The following is a 17,654-nucleotide window of genomic DNA, read 5'->3' as shown; positions in this document are numbered from 1 at the left end:
AAGTCAGCATGAGAGAGCCCCTGAGATTAGCTTGCTGAACCTAGAGCTGGGGCTTGAGCTCTGGGGGGTGCTGGCCAAGCTGTGAAGCCTTGAATGCAAGAGAAGTACTTTTCTGTTGACTACGTCAGGGCAGAAGTTCCTAGAATGTGTACCGCACCTCGGTTCTTGGTTCAATCTTGAAGTTACTGACATTTGATATCAAGGATTCTTTTCACAGAATGTTGCTAGAGGAGGTTTTCCAGATTGTGGGGAAAGGAGGGAGGATTCACTCTGATTCTAATGTATAAATGTTTCAGGTTGCACAAGTTGCTTTAGGATACACATAGTCTAGTGCAGTGGTTCTCACACATTTAGCACCGGGACCCACTTTTTAGAATGAAAATCTGTCAGGACCCACCGGAAGTGATGTCATGACCAGAAGTGACAACAAGCAGGAAATTTTTTTAACAATCCTAGGCTGAAGTCCTACCCACACTCATCCAGGAGTAATTCCCATTTTCTTTCATTGTTAAAAGAATATACACAGTAGCTTCTTAAAAGTACAGTTCTGTAACATTTCCCCAAATGCTATCACATACCATGGTAGCATCGTCTAATATATTAAAAATAAAATATTGAAATGAATGGGGACCCACCTGAAATTGGTTCGCGACCCATCTAGTGGGTCCTGACCCACAGCTTGAGAAACACTGGTCTAGTGTCTCCTAGCTTTTTTTTTGAGCTGTGGAGAGATGGGGAGAGCAATGTGTGCGTTCATCTTTCTATATACCCTGAACCCATATTATGAAGTCATGCCAATGAGATAGTGGATTGGTTTAGATGTGATGCCAAACCCTGGTTCTTGCTAACTGTAGTTACCATGCTCTGTGTTCCAAACGTAAGGTAAACCACGGTTTGTGCAATTTCTCTGAGATTCCCCAGATGTTGACCCCAGCAACAGCTTCAAGGGCAGAATACCATCCCAAACCATGGACTACCGGCTTAGGTGGCATACCAAACCGCAGTTTGCCTAAGTTGTGATTTGCAAACCATCTTCAAGCCATAATTTTCATAATTTGGTTTGGTAGCCAATTGCAAGCCATGGTTTGTCTACCTTCATGACAAACGACGGACCAATATTGTGTCTGAGCCACCTTACTTTCTCTTTTCTCTGTTTGAGAATAACTTGCAGTTCAGCTTCCCTGTTTAGCTCTTTGTGGGTTTACTGTGTCCACTCTTTAGGGTTTTGCTATCCAAGAAGAGAAGTCAGTAAATTGCTGCTAAAACCAGGAATCCAGGTATATGGATGTTTCTTAAAGCCAGGACTCCAGTTGCATTACTCCTGTCTAAGCTAACCTGCCCAGTAGGAAATGCAAAGCATCCATTTTGTTGGACTTGCAGAAGTCTCTGAGAAAATCCGTCTTCTGAGCGAATGTGCTTGGTTGTCAGCCTGCCAAATTTGAGCTAAGCTGCATTTAATAATGATATAGTCTGTAGGGATCTGTCGGTACAAACTGCATTCGGAGAGAAAGTAGGAGAATCTCTCCCTCAGAATGATTGTTCTGCACAGGGAGTTTCAGCAACTATTACAGTTAGTGGAAAATAGCAGCTACCCTGGTGGGCGAGTGTGTGTGTGTGTGTGTGTGCGTGCGTGCGTGCGTGCGTGTGTGCGTGTGTGCGTGCGCGCGCGCGCGTGTGCGTGTGTGAGAGAGAGAGAGAGTGAAAGAACAAGGTGGGTGAAAGGAGAGGCACCAATTGTGTTACCTTTATTACAGTTATATCCTGCCCTTCTTCCATCATGGAATTCAATTCAAGCCTGTATAAGGGGTGGTCAAACTTGCTTAACGTAAGAGCCACATTTGATAAACTTCAGGTGTGTGAGAGCCACAAGAGAGATGTTTGAGAGTCACAATACTTAAAAAGCAAGTCAAGTCCCACTGGGTCAGCAAATATGTTAGTCTGGCGCTGCTTTTGTGTGGCTCCTTGGTTGTGTGCAATACAAGAGGACCTGGAGATGCAATTGTGTTTGTATGGTGACTGTTAGGCTTCCTGTCTAGGGAAGTGGTCATTGTCAGAGCCAGTCATCTCTGACCCAGCATTAGCAAATGCCTCTGTGCATCCTACATGGATGACCATTTGCAGGGTCTGCGCTTAATCATTTCCACAAATCCGTTCTGTGACACAGACAACCCCTTCTGACTTGACCGGGTCACAGTTGCCTGAAAAACTTGGAAAGGTTTAGCTATTTGCTGGTCCTCTAGTGTAGCTGTGAGACTTGTTGTCTGACTTCCTTCACATTGTCTGCTTCCAGGAAATATAGTGATGTAGCAGAAGTAGATGATCTCACCATTTGGCATGATAGAGCAGAAGCCTTAGGAAACCGATAAGGGTGCACTGTGCTTGTATGCTGGCTTCAGTGTCTCTATCTGTGGAGTAGGGTACAATTTGCAACAGAGTACAGAGCTATGTGGAGTATGGTAAGTGCGTGTAGCACGTTAGAGTGCTTGGTGGATCTGGCCACAGGTGTGGAGAGCCTGATCTGAATCTCCCACCCCCCACCAACCCTGTTCCTTTGCAGAACAGACTTACAGGCACATACTTGGGTGGTAATAATTATGCCACAGTCCTATGTGTGGTACAGTGACTTGAGTGCCTGAATGCTCAGAGAGCCCGGTTCAAGTCCCTACTCAGCCATGAGCTCATGGCTGAAGATTTGGGCCAGATTGTCTTTTGGCCTGTCCTAAAATTGCAGGGTTGTAGAGATTAAATGAGGAGAGGGAAAGAATAATAGACTTCTTGAGAAGTAGTGAAAACCCATACAGCCACCATAAATCATGCACATGTTCCACTATGCACAGCCATATACAAACTTGCATGCCCCAATCTACTTGCAACAGAAGCAAGTGTCAGCAAAACATCCTATTTATTGGTGGGGAGATCCTGCAGACCTGGATCCAGTACCTTGCCTGCTACTTTACCTGCTACATCAGTGGTCTTCAACCTTTTTTTCCTTTCATATCCCCCACAGTGCAGTTTCCACCGCTGTGATGCAAACCTGATGTTGGGCAGCACCGAAGGCAGTGTGGAAGCTGGGTGGGTATCTTGGGGGCCCTTACTTAGCTGGAACAGGAGCACTGCACCATATGGGCCCTCATGCAGGCCTCTCAGGTCCTGCCACCGGGGTTGCCGCCAAACTGGTGCCATGGCAGCAGAGTCTCTTGATGGCCAGCTTTGCGGAAGGCCTTCTGGGGTGCTACTTGGAAATGGAAAAGGTGCAAAAGAGAGCGACTAAGATGATTATGGGGCTGGGGCACCTTCCTTATGAGGAAAGGCTACGGCGTTTGGGCCTCTTCAGCCTAGAAAAGAGACGCTTGAGGGGGGACATGATTGAGACATACAAAATTATGCAGGGGATGGACAAAGTGGACAGAGGGAGGTTCTTTCCCCTCTCACACAACACCAGAACCAGGGGACATCTGCTAAAATTGAGTGTTGGGAGAGTTAGGACAGACAAAAGAAAATATTTCTTTACTCAGCGTGTGGTCGGTCTGTGGAACTCCTTGCCGCAGGATGTGGTGACGGCATCTGGCCTGGACGCCTTTAAAAGGGGATTGGACAAGTTTCTGGAGGAACAATCCATTATGGGTTACAAACCATGATGTGCATGTACAACCTCCTGATTTTAGAAATGGGCTGTGTCAGAATGCCAATGCAAAGGAGGGCACCAGGATGAGGTCTTGTTATCTGGTGTGCTCCCTGGGGCATTTGGTGGGCCGCTGTGAGATACAGGAAGCTGGACTGGATGGGCCTACGGCCTGATCCAGTGGGGCTGTTCTTGTGTTCTTATGTGTGTTGGTCGCCTTGTCCTTGACGCTGAGATATGGCAGTGGTGTCCTTGTCGTAACCACAGTGGTTCAGGAATCGGCAGGGTGAGCAAGGCCCAGCAGGCGAGAGAGGCCCTGAGACCAAAGCCTAATGGAGATGCAGTGCCAGAAGGGGCAGGGCTGGCTGCTGCAGCCATGACCCCCCCCCCCGGGGGTCATGACTCCTGGGTTGAATAATGCTTTGCTGCACTACACACCATCACTGTGACAATCTGAATTTGGGTGCATTATTGTTCTGTGAGGGCTGCTGTTTGTGTAGTTGAAAGCTTATGGTGCTGTGCTATGGCTCAAACCCCTAGTAGGAAAGGCTCAAATCTATGTCCTTCTCTCTTCTTGACAGATGTATTTTGTGATATTTTGCCAGTGTAGTAACAGACAAGCTCTGTTTTTTAAGAATGCCTTTTCGTTTAATTATAATATTCCTAATGCCAATTTCCTGGCTGAAAGAGAGTTATTGTTAAACTCAAACATCTCTCTGTAATTTTGGTCAGGGTTGCTGGAGGAGGAGAAGGGCAAAGGAGATGTCACTGATTAAAAATAAAATCCTCTCTGTTGCACATTTCTGGATCGGATTTGCCTATGGACTGAAGGGCAGTAATATTACTGGCCCTGGCACAAATCGCCTGGGCTCTATTCCAGGTTTTTAAGCAGGCTCACAGTTTGGTGGCATTTTACAGTTGGTAACGTCCAGACTTATGTCCAAAAAGCAATTAATTCAAGTATACATTTTATTTTTTTGCTGCTGCATTTAATTGGTGGTGGGGGGGGGGAGAAGGTTCAGTGTGGCTGAATTTGCATGACAACACATGGAATCTGTGTCTTGGATGGTAATGTCAAACCATGGTTTGGCGCTATGTGAACAAGATTTTACGGACTCTCTGCAAGCCTCACACGTTGCCATAGCTTGTCTTTTTTCATGAGCCTGTAAATGATGAAAACCCAATGGTGCTTAGGACTGAGTTGAAAGTACTTGCTGCTTTTTGTGAACACCTTTGGCAGGGATAAGAGGTGTTCCCCCTCTTTGCAGTTTTACTTTTTGGGGGGGGGGGGTGACTTGCTTCAAAATTGTTTGCCTACCAAGGGATGCATTGCTCTTTCTCAGTTGGCTCTATTTGCCCACAGTGAAGTCATCGTGTAGGTAGATTGAGCCAGCCAGCACCGTGACATCATCCCATGTGCTACGCGATCTCCCATTTCCCAAGGGTGTGCCCATGGGATTAATCTACAAAGCCAGTGAAGTAACTTGGAGGAAAAAAACAACTGCTTGAGCAGTATCAGAGGAGGTAGTAATGATATGAAAATAGCTTCTGGGCACAGAGAAAAGTCAATAGTAGAGCTAAGTTAGCGACAGCCCAAGTCCTGATTAATGCGCAGAGGCTTCTCATCTGGTCCCTAGAATAGAATAATCATCCAGAATAAGGGAACTCCTATTGTTTTACACTCTCAGCTGCTATCTTGCACACAAGCTATGAGCTGGGCTCTTAAATAGCAGATAGGAGATTTAAAGAGCTCTTTGCCTCTGTCTTAGACTGAGTGAGTGCAGTATTTACTTATAATATGAAGTGCCCAAAATTACTGGATGCTGTACAATAAACGTTTAAGATTATTCTAAGCCCGTACACTTGTGTTCAGAAACTGTGCAAAGTAAGTGAAATTGTCTGCAAATGCCTCCGTTGCTGCTCACACTTGTGAGGAGTGGGTTAAATTAAAGAACCTTTTGCATCCCCCCCCCCCCCCGTGGCACAGGGAGTGTTGCCAAACTTCAGCCTTCCCCAATCCAACAAATGGGCCCTGTTTTAAAAATTAATCACCACTCACTGATGTAGGGGTATCTAACAAAAGGACAGAAGAATTCTCCAAATGGAATAAAAAATAAAAGCTTCCTGTTTGAATATTTAAAATTAGGGTGACGTTTGCCGTATCGTTGTGGGATTTTGCCACATGTGTAATCACCTGGGACGGATCCTGGGGACAAACTAACTCTAAGTGATTGTCAGGTGGTGTTATAAAGTCCATCTGCTCCAGCGGTTTACTAAAACTGTTGCTGCCTCTTGCATCAGCAGCAGGTCTTGAGCGGGGAAGCAGGTGGGAGAAGATTTCAAACAAACCAGGTAGCTCTCCTGTGCTGTGACCTGCCTTGGATTTAAAAGGGGAATTCCCTTTGTGTTTCCTCTAAGGATTTGAAAAAGCCACAGTTAACTTATGGATCCCAGACCACAATGTCTGTATGGTGTTGATAAATGAAACCCAGCACCTCAGCACTTTACAAAGCGCTGAGAAGGAAGACAAACCCTGCCCTCAGGCTCCCAGTCAAAACAAGTTTGTCAGATCCTTGTGGAAGCGCTGAAGCTGTTAAGGCCCTTTTGGGGGGGGGGGGGTTACGCCTTGGTGTTGGGATGGATTTTGCTGCTTGATCTGTCTTCTAAAATGGACACCTGCCAACAAATTGCAGCACCTTGTCTTACTTGTTGGCAAGTTTGATTTGGGGCAAGTGCAACCGTGCTGTGTTGCTGAAGCTCTGGTTGCTATCTGCTATCGCAGAGCTCTTCAACAGGTGGGCCAGGACCTGGAGGTGGGTTGCGGCACTTCTTTGCTCCCACTGGTGTCTTATTTGGAGCCTCAGGTCTACGCGGTTGGAAGACTAGCCGGTGCTAGCTGCCCTAGATCAGTGCTCTTCAACCTTTTTTATGTCACAACCCCAGTAAATAAAAAATGAGACTGGGGACCCACTACTGATCTGCCCCCCTCCTAGGGCTCTATCTGCCCACCCCCTGCCACTACCTGCCCCATTTCCCCCTGCCTCTTGTGACTTCACAACAACCCTGTGAGGTAGCAGCCTGAGCAAAGCTGGCCTTCCAAACTGTGGGTCAAGAAAGCGAGAAAAAGCTGTGCAGGATTATATCAAGAACTCAGTTTTGAAAAGGCAGTACCATCATTGGATTGGATCCAAGCCCACTCTTGCACAGGCTTTGAAAGGTTGCAGCGACCCCCCCTCCCCAAACCACAGGTTGAAGAACACTTCAAGCCAAGCCCCTCGATCATCAGCAGACCCTCAGCATCCCGCCCACCCACCTCTTCTCCCTGGTGCCACCTCCCCTGCTGCTCTGCCTTAACTTTTCTCTTTCTCTCCCTCGGCCTTTGCTGAAGGTTGAGGACTTGCTATTGCCTTACTTCCTTCTTTCCTTTTAGTTGGTCTGGAAGGAAAGAGGACATCACAGCAGCATCTGATTGACCACCCCTGTGCTGAAGGAGCGGTGGTCTAGTGGGTGCTTGCTCACTGGCTGACCGCTTGAAGGCAAACGCCAGTTTGTTTCTTTTGCTCATGCTGTTGAAATGCCTCCCATTTAATTGGAGTTCTTTCTTCCACAGGCCCTGCTGCTGTTGGGTGGCGTCGCTCTGTCCTGCCTTGCTCTGGATCTGCTCTTCCTCTTGTTCTATTCTTTCTGGTTGTGTTGTCGCCATCGGAAAAGTGAAGAACATCTGAACGCAGACTGCTGCTGCACGGCCTGGTGTGTCATCATTGCAACTCTAGTCTGCAGGTGAGTCTCTTCCCTCAGGGTGGCCTACAGAGTTCCTCTCCTGTTTTTGTCCTCGCCACAACCTTGCGACGTAGGCGAGGCTGAGAGAGTGACTGGCCCAAGGTCACCCAGGAAGCTTTATGATTCAGTGGGGATTTGAACCTCGCTCTTCTAGGTCTAAGTCCAACTCCTGAACCACTACACCATCATGGAGATAATTCTGGAGGGTTGACAGCCCTGGCTCCCCAGGAGCTCACAGTCTGGGAACTGATACTAGGCAGGGAAGGAGGGAGGAAGGGGAGGCTGGGATAAATTGGGTAAGAGATGTAATGAAGGCAGTGGGGGGGGGACACACACACGAGGGGATGGTCCACCTGCAAAAACTGAATGCTGCTAGCTGTGAGAATAAGTATTTGCACTCGGGGAAGAGAGTGAAGATGGCAAGAGGGATCTCCCAGTGATCATAGTGCTTTCCTCTGAGAGCATCATGTGAGGTAGTCTCCCATTCAAGGTCGTTGTGTCTTAGCTTAGAACTAAACAGTGTCCAGCTGGCAGGCTATCTGGTTGTTTTTCTGGCCTTCAGGAATGTCTATTCCCAAGAACACTTCAAGGCCCTGTTCTTTGTGCTCTTCTCAAATCAATTCCCCTAAAGTCTGTAGTAATGGTTTGTAATCGGTGGTGCTGAGCGCATCCATTATATGTTCTCTGTGTGTGCATTCAGGGAGCTCACCCAATTTTTTATTGTTTAAATTTTTTATAGTCTTACACGGTGACAAAAGCTGCAAGCACAAAGAAGTGAGTTGATTTTGCTTCCTGAGGTATCTAGGAGAGGCAGTTAGAAAGTTGGGGTTCCTATTCCTTCCTGCTTGGGGGGGGGTGTCATTTGTATTGAAACTGTGGCTCTTGCCTTGGAGGGGTAGTAGTGTCTTATTTGCCCTTAAATCAAACACCTTTTATAAAACACATTTTTTAGCAAGGCAAAAGTGCTAGCCTGTCAGCCTTGGAGCTTGAGATGGATTTGTTTCCAAGGCTGATGTGCAGCACAGAAGAGGGATGACCTCTGTCTGTCCACGGAGCTATTTTGGTGCCTCTCTGGATGGTAAATTGCATTTTGTCAAAAGTCTGAACAGCACTTTACGAAGAACAAAACCTCAACCCATGGTCCTGATGGTGCTTTCTGATCTCAGCACCTCTAGCTGTTAGAAGCACTTGCGCCCTGTCTCCTGAAAGTGTGCTATTTCTAGAGCTTTTGTTGGTGCTTTCATAAGAACCTAGTACTGTGTGACCAACACATCTGCAGTATGAGTGAGTGTAGCAAGGTCAGAGGGATCAAAGCAAGAGGTCAGCACCTATAGAGAGGACAAGCTTTTCAGTTTTGAAAGACAAATGCCTGTTGCAAATGTAAACTTGGTCAACCCCTACCTTTTCTCCTCTGCCTTCTATCAAGCATTTTGTCAACTTTTGTTTTTCCCATGTGTGAGTTGAGGGCAGAGTCAGTACAGTCAACATACAGGCGCCCCCCATATCCCTCCCTCTCTGAAACTGGGTCTGTTCAACCGCCTTTGTTTCCTAGTCTCTCTGGGGCTCTAAAAAGAATCAAAGGTCTGTAATGGGAATTCATTGTGTGCTTGATGTGTGACGCAAGTGCACACTCGAATGCTGTATGTATGTGTGAGATTGTGTGAAGAATTCTGATAAGATTGCCTTGTTTGTCCCTTATACTTGTGACTCTGACCTGAGCAGAGGTTAAAAACCATTTTTGTTTTACTGTGAAGTTTGTTAGAATTCAGATTTCTTTCAAACCAGCCTAGCCTTGCCGGGAGAAGTTGTTGTCCCACCAGACTGCGCAGGTGAGTTGAGCGCCCTCCCAGGACCTAGACAATGGTATTGAGAAGCGTTCTGCAGCAAAGGGCTTCTTGATTATTCCGAAGCTCCAAGCTTCATCTGGAACACAGTTTCTTGGTTAAAATTTACAGTGAGGTTGGTGAGGGAAACTGAGGTTCAAGACACCTCTAATGTGTTGCTGACGCCTTTGGAGTAAACAGAATCCTCAAATGCGACTTGTTTCCCGGTTCATATCTTTCGGTCAGACCGAGGCACGGCCAGTTGTGCAATTTTCCGAAAAACAGAAGAAAGGCTTTTCTCATATCAGCTGGGGGAGGAAGTGGGGGCTGCTTGCTCTGGAAAAAAACAAAACCAGTTTAGCCTTTCCCCTAAAGCCTAGGGAACTCAGTGGCGTCCTGCCAACAGCCCAATTTAAGACGCCATGAGGCTGGTCTGGGTCATCCACCCAGCACCATATTCACGTGTGTAAAACAAAGTGTCGGGCAACATAATGTGCAAACAGATGTTGAAAGGTGGCTTTTGCATGTCTCCCAGAAATAGCACTTCTCCCCGATGTTGAAGAATAAGGTGGTAATTAGATGGGCAAATTAACTCATCCCCAAGGATTGCGTTAAGTTTGTGCACGTGTGTGTGTGTTTAAAAAAGGCTATGCTTTCAGCATTCCTATAATTAAAGACATCTTGCTGTTACTAGGGCATTTGCTTGTAAAGAGAAGGCTTGTATGGGTGGCTGGTCCCATCATAGATCAGTGGTAGAGCCGGGGAGGGATTGTAACTAGTGTCTACTTGAATTGATTAGTTGCAAGGTCCTTACCTTGCTGCTGCTTAAATAAAAACAAGGTTCTCAGTGTCTACACGCAACATCCTCTGCCCGCTTCCATATTTAAGTTTTTTTCTTAAGTTTTAGAGGCAATTTTTTACAGATTGCACATTGTGTGTCTTGATTGCTGTAGTGTGTTGTTTCTCTTAATGTGGTGTCTCTCTTAATCGTTGGATTGGGCTCCTGTGGTACACAGCACAGTTCTTGTATAACATAACCTGTTTCCTTTAAAACAAACACACATATTCCTTCTCGTGCCATATATTCCAGTTCATTAAATGTTCCCCTTGGGGTCTCCCTTAACTTTTCAGTTGTCAAAGTTCTTCTTCTCCCGTTATTTCACCTCCAACTGACCTCCATCTAATTCATGTAGTTATCCAACAACCATGTGGGTAAATCCTCTATTTTTAATGGATCAGTTACAATCAGTAGGGCTTATCCTCTTTTTGCCAGACATGAAGTTGAAAGCTTATCTCTCCGTGTGATGTGTGTCTTTTGTTCGTGAGAGAAAGGTACGTTTAGGAGATGATGGTCTTATTAGGCCATCTGTATCTATTTCTGCCTTTTGGTTTTATGTTGCCCCAGGTGACAATTTTTTTTTTTTTTGCTGCTCTCCATATGGTGGAGCTGTTAAACTGGCAGATCCAAGAGCTTCCTTGTTTCACTTGGGAGTAAAAGAGCAGCCTTAGGATACAAGATGTTTGTTGTTGCCATGGTTCAGTGCTGGGTCTGGCTCTTTAAACACTGTCTGAGACCCTTTCCTGTCATTCAGTGTTGCTAGTCCAGAAAAATGGCACCATTTAAAGTCCAGGTGTTCCCCCATATTCGTGGAACGGATTCGCTTATCTGTGGTTCCCTGCACCCCCCTGCATCCACTACCGATTTGTCTTTACCTTGACACCAAATGCTCCTGTTTCTTTCTTTGCAGCCTGTTATGGAACTCTAGAAAAGGAATGTGACTAGCAGCCATTCAGTATGCTGGAGCTGGAAGACAGCCAGTATGCTAAGAGGAAGCAGGAAGCTTCCTGCTTCCTGTTACCGTTCTCTTAGGGCGCAATCCTAACCAATTTTCCAGCACTGACGTAGCTGCAGTGCAGCCCAAAGTAAGGTAACAAACATGCCTTTACCTTGAGAAGTCCCCCGACTGCCTCCCCACTGCAGGATGCTGTGCACGCCACCATTGCACAGCTATGTCAGCGCTGGAAAGTTGGTTAGGATTGTGCCCTTAGTCTGCCCCCTCCAGTGTGGATAGAATCCTCTTTTTGGAAAGGACAGGATTAATGTAAGTGGAACTCCCCAAAATGTCACACTGCGCAGTTGCTGCCTACGTGGTAACTTTCACGCACTGAACATGATGCAAGGAGTCATAGATGCTGTGCTGGCTTTGTCCCATTCTTAAGCACAAAATGTCTCCAGCTGCTTCCTCTTCCTAAGTTCTCTTGACTGCAAACTGCTGGTGCTGCAGTTCTATGAATCCTCTTTCCTGCACCAAATGCTGTGTGTGTGTGTGTTTGAAGGGTTTTTTTTTTTGTTAATGGAGAAGTGAAGTTGTGGCTCATTGAAGAATGCGCGTTCAGATTTTGAAGTCATCTTCCCTTTTGCATAATGAGAACATGTTAGCGAGGAGGGAAGAGCTGTTTGGGATGGGGGAGAGGAGGAATTGCATCTTGCCTGTGAGCATCTTTGCAAACAGCACACTGCTGCCTGGGAGTAGCTTCTGCCGCCTTATCTGTGGATAATGTTTGCCTGGAACATCTGAAGGGCTGGGCCGTTCATAATTTATGTTGGCCCTTGAAGCTCAGGAAAGCCGTGGGATTGACACAGATTCTTCTAGCTGTGCTCTGCTTGCAACATGTCATCTCGGCTTTGGTTTCTTGTGTGGGTGGTAAAGTAATATCGATCGCTGCCAGGGTTGCCTGCACTGTCTTTTGATGGAGTCTCCAGAAGTGATAAGGCTGGAAATAAGAGCGGCCTCTTAATTAGGTCTATTTGTTTAATTCTGGGGAGCAGAAAGAGTTGGCTTTCTCTAGCAACCTGGGCAAAAACTCTGGCATGCATGTTGGAACAAAGCAATGGGGATTTGTCCGTATTCAGTGTCTTTGCAAAAGAAACTCCTTTAGGAACGTCTGGCCTTGTTCAGAAGTTGTTTTGGCAATCTCATACCCGCATTCGGTCATGTTCTGAAGGGTTGGTACCTCTAATTAGAAGTCCAGGTGAAAAGCTAAACATTGGCAGAAATCTAAAATGCTTTTGCTAACCCCCCCAGCCTTCCCTACCACCACTCAGTACAAAGAAGCATGTCCATCCATTTCCTAAACATTCAAGGTACGCATCTTTTGCCACACCGTTATGTTGTGAGTTTATGGTGTAAACCAGAGGTGCTCACACTTTTTTGGCTCGAGAGCTACTTTGAAACCCAGCAAGGCCCGGAGATCTACCAGAGTTTTTTTTACAATGTTCGCGCCATCATAACATATAACATTTATGTGTACAATGTATGTTGGTGTACCTTGAGCCCCACTGAGTATAACAGGACTTACTCCTGAGTAGACATGCCTAGGATTAGGCTGTGAGGCTACAATCCTAGCCACACTTACCTGGGAGTAAGCCCCATTGAGTACAATGGGCCTTACTCCCGGCATTTCCTCCCAGAGGCACCTGAAGGGGGGGTCGGCACTCCGCGATCTACTCATTTTGCCTCGCGATCTACCAGTAGATCGCGATCCACCTGTTGAGCACCCCTGGTGTAAACTGTTCCCTGAAAGCAAAAAGTCTGAGCATTGTTATCTTAAAATATTGCACATGAGGGTTGATGTATCTCCCCTGAAGTGGCTTATACTATAATGGGCCCAGAACTCGGGCCTAAGAAAAGCAAGAGGAAAAACAGTATTATTTCTCCTCTATAACTGAGTAGTTTTCATTTGTGCAGTATGTAGGGATTATAATTACCCAGCTGCAGCCCTCGCGTGGAGTCCAGAGCATGCTGTTCTTTTCCTGTGGAGAGCTTCAGATAAGAAGGGGGAGAGGCTAGCTTTTCAAGTCGGCAGCTGCCCGTATAGATTGAAATGTGCTATTCTGTCATGTTTTGTGTCTTTTCAGTGCCGGTATAGCTGTTGGCTTCTATGGAAACGGGGAGACCAGCGATGGCATTCACCGGCTGACGTATTCCTTGCGGCATGCCAATCGTACCATTGCCGGTGTCCAAGACCGGGTGAGTGGAGACAGTCACCCCAAATTGTGAGAACGGGGACAAAATTAGCTAAATCCTGCTCTCCAATTCTCTTCTCTTCCAATTGCATGCATACCTCTTGGTTCTTATTCACCTCTAAGGGAGTCATAGACAGCTTCCGTTAATGGAGGAAGATGTGTTTATTCGATTCCCCCTCTATCCTTTTTCTGAACATTTGCAAGCAAACCCAACCTGTTAACTAAAGGAATGTTCTGTCACAATTAAGTGATTGATTCAGGCTGTTGCACGTTAATGTTCTCCTTGTGCTTCAGTAAACTCCAAAGCCCACAAGTTAATTTGCAACTGTGCTCTTTGATAGCAGAAGATAAAGGGAGCTGCTTTGTACCAAGTCAGAACAATGATGAAGTTAGCCCAGAGTTATATACTCCTACAGGCAGTGGCAATGCTAAGTCTCAAGAAACAGGCCTCTTCCAGTCTGGGATAACCTGCCATTCTTTAACTAGGGATGCCAGGCATTGAACCCTGCAAAAAAATGAGTAGCACAGTTTATTCTAAGGGTGTCCCACTTTCTAGAATGGCAGTTTGTCAGGACCCATTGGAAATGATGCCATGGACGTGGAAGTTATGTCATCACTGGACGTGACATCATTAAGCAGGAAAATTGTTAACACATCCCATATGACAAAATCAAATCAAGTAAATTTATAGTTTACGGTAAGTGTAAGTTTGAAATTTTATTTAAATTAAAGAACCATACTCCCAAGCAGTGGCTGATCTGTTTAAAAAAATTCCCAAACATCCCATGACTGCAATCCTATCCACATTTACCCAAGAGTAAGCCCCATGGACTGTCATTGTTAAAAGCATACATGTAGTAGCTGGTTAAAAGTACAGATCCTCAGCATTTTCCTTGATGCAGCCACATACCATGGTAGCATCAAGTTTAATGTATTAAAGATAAAATACACGTTGAAATGAATGGGAACCCACCTGAAGTTGGTCCGCGATCCACCTAGTGGGTCCCGACCCACTTTTTGAGACACACTGTATGACTGATTCTTCCTACATAGCAGCAGGATGTGCAGTAGCGTTTTGGGGAGGGGGGCAAAAGAGAGATGGAAAGCAACTCTTTCAGTTTTGCTTATTAAACTCTCGCTACTGAATTGGAAGGGTTACTAGCATACACTGAGTGCATGTGAGAGAATATGGTATTGGGACAAGTCTTTTGCATTGCAGTTTGGTGATGACTAGTAATTGGAGTCAGAAGTGTTGAACAACTGTCTTGGGGCATCTTTCTTGATGCTGACCTTCAACACGAGGCCCCTTAGTGCCAGTGTGGAGACTTCTCTTTCTCAAATGCCAGCCTTTCTTCCTCCCCAGGTCTTGGACACGGCAGTTGCTCTGAACCAAACAGCAGAACCCAACTTGGTGGTCCTTGAGGAAATGTTTTCCAAACAGACGGATTACCAGCACGTTGTCCAGAAGCTCCAGGGGCTCTTGGACGAGTTGGTGAGGCAGACAACAGAGATTCCTTTCTGGAAGAATGAGGAGCTCTCGCTCGAGGAGCTGGCACTTCGTATCGATCTGTATGACTGGTACAGGTGAGCAGGCTTTAGTGCTGTGTGTGAGATATTATGCAGCTCAGCTGTTTGCGATGGTGTGTATTTGGTTTGAGCATGTGCAAGCTTTAGCATTCTGTTCAACCCAGTGATATAATGTTGGGCGCTATGATGTTTTCCTTGGAGTAGAAAAATATTTGAGCATTGGTCAGTAATATTAGGTCAAATCTAAATTGGATCATAATTAATGCCAGAGAGAACCTTTGCACCAATTGAATGCTGTTCACGTCTCGGAATCCTGGAGATATTTATGCTATGTGTGGGAATGGAAGTTTGAATACCCCACACAAGGTGAACATTCCTTCTGTGGACACTCTTTTGATATCATATTTTGGGTTTTTCTGCAGGTGGCTGGGATACCTGGGCCTACTCATGTTTCATGTCCTGATCTGTTTGCTGGTGCTATTTGGACTAATTAGAAACTCAAAGGCCATACTTGTGGGGTAAGTCTCTCTTGATGAGTGTTCGAAGATCACAAAACTAATCTTTAGACCCATGTACCAAGCAAGCCTTTCATTTGCTACTTAATGTGAGCACAGCTTCAGATTGACTCTCTACACCTCTCCTGATGTGGCATTGTTTTTCTCTGAGATATATTGACAGAACTTTTTGGCTGAACTGCAAAGTTTCACTGGTTTTATGTCTTGTCTTGAAATGGAAAAAGATAACAGAGTATTCTCTGACTTGAGCTGGTTATTGTTGTTTCCGGCCTGCTTTCCCATGATCAAGAAAGGTGGATTCAATTCTGTGCATGCACTATCCATGGTATAGAATTAATTGCGTGCACCATGGCTCGTAATTACCACCTCACAATAACTGCCGTGTTCTCATTGGCATGGTTTGGCCTTGGTTGCATGAATGGAGTTGAGTCCCCTTTTAGTAGACATTAACAGCCCAGTTCCCTTGCATATTGGTCATTTTGATGTGTAGGTAAGGTCTTGTTAACTTTCCACAGTCATCTAGGCCTTCAGTAACTAGATTAATGCACTACAGATGGTGAATCCAGAGTTTAAATACAAGATGGAACTTATGATGTTTAGACCTTTTAAGTCTTTGCATGACTGGAAGAAAGTGCTTGCAATGAAGAATGAGTTTCTTGGGCAATAGAATGACGAAAGTGGTGAGTGAAAGTGTTGAGTGAAAGTGTTGAGCCACTTTGCCATGCTCGATGCAAAGCAGTAACACTTTCTGTAGCTCAGCAGAAATTCATCTACAAGCTTGATTACTAATGTTCAGAAGGGTTGCACCTCCCTGGCTTCTTTCGTTGCTAATGAAATGTATTGTGCAAAATATATTCATTCGGTACAAATTTGTTATCCTAATTAAAGACACTGTTTTGACAAGTGGAAATCTTTCGTGCAGTTACATGTGTTGGTTTTTGTTATGACTTGAGAAGTCACAAGTCGTGGCTGGAGCTTGACATTTTAAGAACTTGCAAGTATTGCTGTAAGCAGCTGATCAACATGCAAAGTTTATTTCAAGGTGCAGTCTTGTGTTCCTTCAGTAAGCCCTACTGAACTATGGGACTTCAAAGTAAAGATGCACACCGTCAGACAGCGTAGCAAATAAGAAATTTATCTTTACAGTTCAGAATTAAACATGCAGCTGCACTTACTAATAAATTTGTATGCAAGAGGCGGGGCTTTAAAATGGGAAGAGTTCAATTTCTCTTCTAACTGTCTACAATGATGATCATCCCCATTGTAAGTCATTGACAAAAGCTGCAATCCTATCCACTCCTACCTGTGAGCAAGCCCCATTGACTATAATGGGAATTACTTCTAAGTAGACATGCATAGGATTGGGCTCAAAGCCCTACAGTTTTTACATTAAAAGGATCCAAAATTCTGGTTCTTAGAGTTCTGCATTAAAGCCTATATTGGAAGGTTATCTGAATTTCCATGTGGGTCAGATTTGCAGGCACACGTCAAACAGTGGCTTCTGATTCTACAGCTAATGGCAAACCATGTTTTGTCAATTCAGAGAGAGCCACTGCAGATCAGTGTAGACAAGTGTTTCTCAACTGGTGGTACACGAGGTGGTGTACAGTGGTACGTGCAGCACTCCTCAGACACCTGCCACCCGGTAGCAAGACCAGAGCTCGATGGACCAAACAGTCGGAGGCTCGGCTTGTTGGACAGAGTTCCAGCATGCTGTGTTTGCACACTTGAAAAAGGCCTCCTGCCCATCCTGAGCCTCTTACCAGTGTTAAGTGCATCACATCCTGGTCTTGCAGGCATCCCAACCTGGCAGTAACGGATCATGGTGTCATCACCAGTTACTTCCAGTGGTACATACAGTGGGCTGACATCGAGCAGGGAGGTGGTACGTTGTAAGTGGTATGTTGAGAAACACTAATGTAGACAAAACTGACCAAGATGGATCAAGGGCCTGAGTTTGAATAATATAGCTTTCCTGTGCTATCATAGGAAATATCATAAATGCAGCGTTGCTATGCAGCTTGATGGTAGGCCCAAAGATATTCTCAGCAGTGTCTCCTCACTGCTAATGCTCGTAGGATGGGTGATTTTTCTAAAACCATCCTTCGTGCCATTAAATCCTCCTCCATCAAAGCTGTGAGCTGGCAACCCCCGCCTGTTGGCTTCGGTGTGTAGGTGTGGATGTGGGAGAGAGAAGGAGCAAGTGAGCCTCATTGATTCAGAATGTGAAGGATTGGATGAAAATGAACTGCAGTCTTTGGCTTTGTCCACGCTGTCTGCCAAGCAACCATTTCATTAAAAACTGGCCCAGTTTCAGGCTTCCTGTGAAGAATTCTTTATATAGCGCTGATCTGAATTCC

At 45.6% G+C, this 17,654-nt stretch overlaps 1 protein-coding gene across 2 annotated transcripts in view; it reads left to right on the top strand.

The window, feature by feature from the left end:
- Positions 1–17,654, top strand: part of TTYH3 (tweety family member 3) — a 78,980-nt gene that overhangs the window by 30,210 nt on the left and 31,116 nt on the right. For both annotated transcript variants that reach the window (XM_066640368.1, XM_066640367.1), the window contains exons 2-5: positions 7,233–7,402; positions 13,145–13,256; positions 14,616–14,836; positions 15,202–15,297. In XM_066640368.1, coding sequence (XP_066496465.1) covers positions 7,233–7,402; positions 13,145–13,256; positions 14,616–14,836; positions 15,202–15,297 — 599 coding nt within the window. The remainder of the gene's footprint in view (positions 1–7,232; positions 7,403–13,144; positions 13,257–14,615; positions 14,837–15,201; positions 15,298–17,654) is intronic.

This window comes from Tiliqua scincoides, chromosome 13 (genome assembly GCF_035046505.1).
Source record: "Tiliqua scincoides isolate rTilSci1 chromosome 13, rTilSci1.hap2, whole genome shotgun sequence".
NCBI lineage: Eukaryota > Metazoa > Chordata > Lepidosauria > Squamata > Scincidae > Tiliqua > Tiliqua scincoides.
This window is presented reverse-complemented; position numbering and strand designations above follow the sequence as displayed.